Source organism: Helianthus annuus, chromosome 17 (genome assembly GCF_002127325.2).
Source record: "Helianthus annuus cultivar XRQ/B chromosome 17, HanXRQr2.0-SUNRISE, whole genome shotgun sequence".
NCBI lineage: Eukaryota > Viridiplantae > Streptophyta > Magnoliopsida > Asterales > Asteraceae > Helianthus > Helianthus annuus.
Genome location: NC_035449.2, coordinates 87137955 through 87146639, shown reverse-complemented (window position 1 = coordinate 87146639; position 8685 = coordinate 87137955). Strand labels below are relative to the sequence as shown.

Sequence of the window (8685 nt, the reverse complement as noted above, 5' to 3'; positions counted from 1 at the left end):
TGTTAACACATAATAAAACAAGCACTAATGCGTACGAATAACATGTCAAATATTACACATGAGTAATATACATGTTTAAAAAAAAAGCATAGATAAGTAAAAATAAGGTATCATGTAGTGGTTCAAACAAAGCATACGAATAAGGCTCTAAAACTATAGTCTAGGTGAAAGCATTCCTACTTTTCCTAATTCCCTATAGTTATGGCTCTGATACCAATCTGTCACACCCCAACCAATGGCGGAAACGTCGGGATGAGACGAAGTGTGAAGATTGCTCGAGACATCATAACACTAATAATTGTGACAAGTATTTAAATAATCATTTCATTTCATTTCTAAAGAATCAAGTACAAGGTTTTGAAACAAAGTACAACAACATGAATAATAAAATGATACAATACGAATACAATTCTTTCTAAGTGGGTATCTAAGCATCCTACTAGATTCCATGCATCGTCAACATCCACCTGTAACATCTTAAAATAAAGTTCAATGCAAAAGCAAAGGCGAGTATACAAGTTTGATACGTACATAGCAAAAGATAAGTTTTGAACAATTCCTCATAGCAAGCATGTGATTCAAGATAAGCCTTTAAATATGGTATGTGTCTAACATATCAAACCAAGAAAACGCAATATGCTCATGACATAACCGAGATAAAGGGGCGGGTCGTTAATCCTATAGCGCTACATATGTCACGGTTTGGCTCGTACAAAGTTAATGATAAATTAAACACATAAGATAAATCCAAGTTTAAAGCATCAAGCCATCACGTATACAAGCATGTTATAGGAATATTCATGTGTTTAAGCAAAATGTTCACGTGTAAGTTGATAGATAAACATGTTACACCCCAAAAGTGGTAAAAGTAAAAAGGGGGAAATACGAGTATACTCACAAAGTTTGCATATGCTTTCCAATTATCTAATTATTGACGAGTTGATGAGGTTGGAAGATTGAATGTGTAGGGTTAAAGTTCAAGTATGCTTAGAGTCGAGATTCGGTATTCAAAACAACATAAAAAGTAAGATATGTGAATAGCATGTGAAAATAATCATCTTCAACACTTAACACTTGTATGACACTTGGTAACCACAAGGGTTATGATAATGTTTTCATGAGTTGAACACCCATAAGAATCACAACAAGGTTTAGGTCTTAGGTGATGTTCTACTACTTTAACAAATAAACATGAGTTCAACATCAAAGGTTCGAATGAGTGTATATATATATCTAGGTTAAGTACTACATATTATTTAGTCCAGTAATTCAAGTAGGAGGTAGAAGATTAGAATCTTCATTTAGGCACCTCGTGTTATCATAGATGTCATGTATGGGGTAGGAAGGACATGCTTCCATTTAGGAACCCCTTGAATGTTCACCACTTTACTTGTTGTAACAACAACCAAGGAGGGTCACGAACTAGGATTTGCACAATAACATAAACAACCTAACTATAGAGAAATCATCAAATCACGTGAGGATTGTATGTTTGGACAACCCAAGTTGTTCCATAATCACTCATGTATCAAAGACTATGTTTGACATGATTTGTGGATTGAAACCCTAGACAAAACACCAAGTTTATGAGGTTTAATCCTCTGATTTCAAATGTCTCAACCTTGTTTTTAAGCTTAACCAACCATGGGATAAGTTGTAAGCATTGGGACATAGGCATGAGATGTGTTAGACACAAGTTGCATAGGTTTAAACAAGTTTTGAAGAACATAAAAATCAAACAGAAAGTTTATGGACTATTTCGGGGCATTTCCAGGTCTGATTTCTCCAAGGAGAAGTCTAGGAATCGAACCCCATGATTATCCAAGTAAGTAGGAAAAAGAATCAAGTGAATCGGATAAGAATTGAGTGAGGTATGCTCATTTTCGTGAAGGGGTGTCAATCTGCTCGAACCTTTGCTTTCAGCTACGGTTTGGAGGATGTTTTGAGAGTTTTTAGTGTTGCAAAAGTGGTAGGGAGGCTGGTTATAAGTGGTATTTATAGGGGGAAGGATTAGGGTTTCAATGGGTTGGGCTTTGGAAGTGTTTAGAAGGGGTTACACCTTGAAACTAGCCCACAAAACCCAACTATATGGGGCTGAATTTTGCTGAATTGGGGCTGCCATATTTCTTTATTCTTTTTATTTTTTAAAACATTATAATGAGTAATTTTGTTAATTAAGTTGTGTAATAATATGCAACAATGTTTCCCCTAACTTGTAACAAGGTGAAATATGAAATAAAACATGATTTAACTAGGTAAAAAGTGTAATGTACAAGTATGTAAGATGTTTGTAAGTGACAAGTATATGTCACATATTAGATGATTAACCGTTGTATAAATAAGCATATTATTAGGGTTTTTAGGTATCAACAATATAAGGACAAGCATGGACATGCATCGTGAATAAGTATAAGTATGAATTACAAATAAGGATTCGATGTACAATGAATTCGAACGTATGAACATGTATGAATATGTAGATGGTGAATTTAAAGAAATACGAATTTTATTTATGATCCAAGTCTCGGATTTTACAACGAAAAGACGACTACAATGATACAAGATTTCCAAAAATAGCATTATAAGGCGAGCTTTCTAATTATGGAAAGTATGAAAAAGCAGGGCGTTACATGGATTCCCATCAACATCAGGATCCACAGCTGCATCTGCAGCTACATCACCACTAGTCACTTGAATGTTCCTCATCGTCGTCCTCGTCCTCCCACTCCTCCTCGGTGCTGCATCTGCAATTACATCACTTCTCACTCGAATGTTCCTCCTCGTCCTCCTACTCCTCCTTAGTAGATTCCTATCAACATCAAGAACGTCAGCGGCATGTGCACCTACATCACCACTAGTCACTTGAATATCTTCATTACCAAGCGTTTCAATATTGATATAATGATCCCCCGCATCATCATGTGTATCATCAATATCATGCATTTCAGTATGATCCTCGATCCTATTATCCTCGTTATTACATATGACGGTTTGTTCTTCAACCTGTATTCTCTTCCTCGATGGATTCACATTAACATCAGGAACCTCAACTGCATCTGCAGCTGCATCTGCAACTGCATCACTAGTCACTTGAATATCTTCATTACCATCTGTTTCAATATTGAACCCCACATCATCGTCTTGTATTTCAGGGATTTCATAATGACCCCCCGCATCATGATGTGTATCTTCACGATCATGCATTTCAGTATTACCCTCGATCCTGTTATCCTCGTCATTATGTATGACGATTTGTTCTTCAACCTGTATAGATGGATTCCCATCAACATCAGGATCCACAGCTGCATCTGCAACTGCATCTGCAGCTGCATCTGCAGCTGCATCACCACTAGTCACTTGAATGTTCCTCCTCCTCCTCCTCTTCCTCCTCCTCGGTGCTTCATCTCCACCTACATAACTACTCACTCGAATGTTCCTCCTTGTCCTACTACTCCTCCTCAGTGGATTCCCATCAACATCAAGAACCTCAGCTGCAAGTGCAACTACATTACCACTAATCACTTGAATATCTTCATTACCAACCATTTCAATATTGTGTTAAAAATAAAGTATCCATGTGCATTACCAAATTGCCAAATTATTATCAAGTTAAAGGCTTGTGTGTTAGTTTTAATTATTTTGTTTGTTTGTTGTTTGAGGTAATAATGGGCTGATCAACAACTTGCTGGGCTAGGATTTGCTGAGCTGGGCTTAAGGCTTGCTGGGCTAGGACTTGCTGAGCTGGGCTTAAGCCATTGCAGAAGATGTGTGATCGGCGTTTAGGGCGTCTATGTAAAGGCTTGTGTTGATGCAGTTGTGGCTGGGCATCCAGTATATTCGATTAATTATTATTCAGATATTTTACATTGTTCTCTCATAGTTCTCTCTGGCAAATTTCTAGGGTTTCATTGTAAGACTTTGATTCATCTTGAATCAAAGTTTAGTGAGTATGAGATTCTTTTATTGTGAGATTATCAAGTTGATAACTCAGTTGTTGTGAGGATTGAGAGTTTCTTGTTTAGATCTGGAAGTTGTATTAGTTGAAATCGATCTGTTAAGGGTAATAAATCAAGGTTTGGGTACAGTCTTGTTCATATCTGCTCTTGATCCATGTATTTTTGTCATATTGAACCCCACATCATCGTCTTGTATTGCAGGCATTTCATTATGACGCCCCGCATCAACTTGTGGATCTTCATTATCATGCATTTCGATATCACCCTCGATCCTGTTATACTCGTCATTAAGTTGTTAAAAAAGCAAGGAAATGACAGTTTTAGTTTATCATGTAAATATACAGTTAACTTGCAATATTTACAACCATCAGAGCTAGATAATTCACCTGTCAGGCGGTTGATAGCGAGATGCCCTAGTCTGGTGTAAATTCAAGTGATCACCAAGGGTGATATCCTCTTCAGCAGCTGAGAATACAAAACAAAACAAAACAAAATCGTCAGGGAACATTTGATGGATCATAAACTACGCGTGAATTATTTTAGACAAATTTGTACACCTTGGTGTGCATTATCGTCGATGCCGGATAAATCTGGTCTGTCAAGCGCGGATGAATCTAAGTTGTCAAGCGCCTGTAAACAAATGACACACACAACTTTGAATTTTTAGCTTTTAGCGTTTAAAAGAATAGCTACTTTTATCAGTTTGTTACACAAATTTACCATGTCCACATCCCTTTTGTGCATCATCCCCATTAGCGTGTTCGAGTTGGAAAATAGTAGCAAAGACAATAACTTAAATAAAAAAACATGAAATCAAAGTATATTGATTCTATAAATGAAACCACACAGCATATATAAAACTAATAGACGCGATATATTATGGTAAATTATGTCATTAACATAAACGGGATTAGACACGCGAATTTAAAATGTAGAACTACAACATATGGAATGGTATTAAAGGCTTACTCAAATTGCGCATGTGACTTGCCCTTAGGATCTGGCCTAGATTTATTATTTGATGCTTTTTTAAGTGGCGCCTGTTTCTTGCCCTTAGGATCTGGCCTAGATTTGTTATTCGATGCTTTTTTAAGTGGCACCTAGAAAAATGATTAACCAGATTATCACTAATCATAAACTTAGAGAAAGGAATTTGGATGAGAGTGCACCTCGTCCTCAAGATTGCTGGCCTCCTCTGTAAAGAACACAATTAATTGTGATTAGTGAGGGTAATCGGTTTTGCAGCAATATATAACTCAAGTAGTCGGGTTTTGAGTGTCACCTTCGAGAATGTTTAACTCAAGTAATCGGGTTTTGAGTTTCCCTTGATATGCAATCGCGACTCCATCTGATATTACGAAAAACCAATTTCAATCCCAAATATTGAAGTTTGTAATCGGTATCAAAACAGAGAATCAGAAATAAACTTGGCAAATCACCCAAATCTTAAAACATAAACACAGATGATTGAACTTCTAATTGATCAGAATTCCCAACAAATATGTCTAATTCGATGAAATACATAAACAGGGATTAACGGAAGTTACGGAAGAGGATTCCAACATTTCGCAAATTCACTGTACTTGGCAGATTCCGAATGTGGGCACTACAGCGGAGTAGAAGTTAAATAAATTAGACAACCGGAAAACAGAATTGACGCCAACAAATGAACAATAAACGGATTCATGTTTTAATAGACAAACAAACCAGATGTGCTCGATGTTAATCTTGCTGAGATCCTTGCTATCGATCTCTTCACCTAATGTTGCCGCCCTCCTTATTATCATCATCACAAAACGAAAATCACCGATTATGAGTTTACATTCGAGAGAAATCTAGAAGATAATGACCAAAACCAGTTCCTAATGCTTACAAATTTGTCGAATTAAACAAGAAATTAAACCTATGAAAACAGAGACTACAATACGTTAACCAGAATTGTGTTTAATAGCAACAAACCAGAACCGACATGAATGAATTTTCACATTATGTTACAATTACACACGAAAACATGTCGATTAGACACTTTACATACAAGTAATAAGTAGCTCTGTTTTCATTTTCGAAGTTGTTAATGGCAGAAGTTGGCTTGTGTATTAATCAATTATAACACGAAAATTAAAACCTATGGAAGACGCAGATCCAGAAACTAAAATACGTTAACTACAACTTCGGTTGATAATAGATGATCAGAAACCGACATGAATGAATATGAACATAAATATTAAATTGGAGATTATGTTGAAATTGAATTGACTGACATTCACACGCAAAACATGTACCATATTTGTCGGAGAGAAGTTTCACGGTTTTTCTGGCGATGAAACTCAAGGTCGCTCATGGCGTCTGCGTGTGTTAATGGCGGACGTTAAAAGTTTGTTAACAGAAAACCCCTATTAAATGATTTTATGGTGGGACACACATACCTTTATACATTTATCTTTTTAAGTTTATTTTTAAAATTAACAAATATACGTTATATATTTTTATTCTGTTTGTATTAAAAAAAAGTGAGTATGCGTATCATTTTATGCTCATGTACTTTATAGTTATCTTTATTTTTTACATTTGTATTTAAAAAATTATATATATATATATATATATATATATATATATATATATTAGATATTTTGGTATTATTTTCTTGCTTTGAACATATGAATTGTCGTCAAATCAAGCGAAAATGGGGAGAGAGAAGGGAGAGACCTCCCGTCACCGGTTGTGGGAGAATTCCAACAAAGATGAACAAAGTAAGGAACCGATAGTGACGTTTTATGTGACAAACATGCATCCACATCTCACGAAGAATGAGTTGTGGATTGAGTGTCGCAACGTAGGTTACCTGGTGGATGCATACATAGGAAGAGAGATGCAAAGGGAGGAATGTTTGGTTTCGTAAGATTCATAAGGATAAAATACGCGATGAGAATAGCGGCTGCCCTAGGCTGGTTGTGCCTCTACGGATGGAGAATCAAGGCAAATGTAGCAAGCTATGACAAAGGGGGTAAGAGGCTCGAATGATTGAATGCAAAGCTATGCGCAATATACGAAACTTTCAAACCCCAATATGCGACATATTACTATGTCGGATATTCAGTGTCAATTAATAATAATAATAATAATAATAATAATAATAATAATAATAATAATAATAATAATAATAATAATAACAATAATAATAATAATAATAATAATAATAATAATAATAATAATAGATTACAATTGGAACATAGTGGTCACAATTGAATAGATTACAAAATGGAATGAACCTAATAACATAAATCAATTAGTATTTGGGTGTGAAATTGTGAATGAATGAGGTGAAACAAGTGAACAACTAGTGGCGGATCCAGGGGTGTTTTCGGGGTTCCTCGAACTCTCTCGGTTTGGAAAAATATGAAAAAAAATAGTGGAAATTTTATATGATTTAAAAAAATAGCGAGAATTAGTGAAAATCTACCAAAAGAAACCCGGTGAAAAAAAAAATTGGATTCGCCACTGTGAACAACTCTAGGAAAGTTTACCTCTTCTTTGTTGTATCAAGTGTGTGTATATATATATATTAAATTGACTTGGTTTTTGATATAAGAGAAATAATACCAGTTGTAAAAGGTGTGTATAATATCTAATCCATGTTAATTAGGAAACTTAAAAAAATGGTATTTAAAGTTTAGTTCATAGTTGGATTCCCTGCCGCAACACGCGGTGGAGAAATCCTAGTTCAAACCCTCTATATGCCGGCCATACGTGTCTCCAAGATAACTTGTTACTTACCTGAACCGATTCGAAGATAACAAACTCAGCTTGTTCCTCAACCCTAGTGACCTGAATCGCATAAATATTGGAGAACACGTCTGAGTTTGGAGGGAACAAATAGAGCAGATTTTGTTTTAGGGCATATAAAAGTATTATCAGATGTGAAGTAGCTTCTAAATATTAAATATATGCTTCTAGATGAGTTCTGCCTCTAAATGACCACCTTCAAGTTTTGCAAGACTTCATTTAGTGAAGTTTTGTTCAAGTTGTTTGAATGCCACTAATACTTCACCGTCTCCTCGCCCCTATATATAGGAACCTATTAAAAATGGAATTCCTAATTTTATTTATTTATATTTATACTAGTTTAAGATCCCGCGAATTTCGCGGGTGGACTAACACACAAATACATAACTTAAAATTGTTGAAATAATTCTTTGAAAGAAATAAACGTTCAAGTAACGAAATGGTTATTTTGTATAAAGTGGGGAACCCGTATGTTGTGGCTGAGTCGAGAATACATGATGAGAACATGATATTCATAATAGATTGTGGCTCAAATTTCTCTAACTGTCCAAAAAGATGGCTCAGTTACAAATCGATATACTTCACTATCACAAGTGCGGCCGGTTCATCCCTGCCTCTGCTCAGCCTATAACATGCAAAATGGAGATATAAAATTTCAACTAAGCATTTATTAAGAAAAAAAAAAGTAAAAAAGTTCTAATTACCTGAGATTTAGATTGCGCGTATAAGAAGCGCATAATGCGATCACATCAACTACAATAAGATTAGAGACCGGTGGACAAAAGGCGTTTTGGTTGACCTGGCCCGTAGTATACTGGTTCGAACCTCTTAACTTGTTAAATCACCATTCACACTACATGTTTAGATTTTTAAATTTTCATGAGGCATACAATAGTTCATAACATCACATTCCTACTAATACTCGAACACTAAATAATTATCACGC

General features: G+C 35.4%; 1 protein-coding gene across 5 annotated transcripts; it reads right to left on the bottom strand.

Annotated features, from left to right (window-relative positions):
- Window positions 1–419: 419 nt before the first annotated feature.
- On the bottom strand, window positions 420–8006 carry LOC110923507. Of its 5 annotated transcripts, XM_022167588.2 has the most exons (12): window positions 7936–7995; window positions 7731–7781; window positions 6239–6302; window positions 5664–5732; window positions 5504–5562; window positions 5239–5304; window positions 5126–5151; window positions 4926–5056; window positions 4677–4689; window positions 4514–4586; window positions 4343–4421; window positions 3842–4228 (listed from the first exon to the last, which is right to left on the bottom strand). In XM_022167588.2, the coding sequence occupies exons 3-12, from the start codon at window positions 6295–6297 to the stop codon at window positions 4069–4071; spliced, it is 735 nt and encodes a 244-aa protein (XP_022023280.1). In that variant the 5' UTR covers window positions 6298–6302; window positions 7731–7781; window positions 7936–7995; the 3' UTR covers window positions 3842–4068. The 5 variants fall into 5 exon arrangements, with proteins under 5 accessions (XP_022023281.1, XP_022023280.1, XP_022023279.1 ...); XM_022167587.2 differs by having other exon boundaries at window positions 7731–8006; XM_022167590.2 differs by lacking the exon at window positions 6239–6302 and having other exon boundaries at window positions 5479–5562; window positions 7936–8003.
- Window positions 8007–8685: the final 679 nt, after the last annotated feature.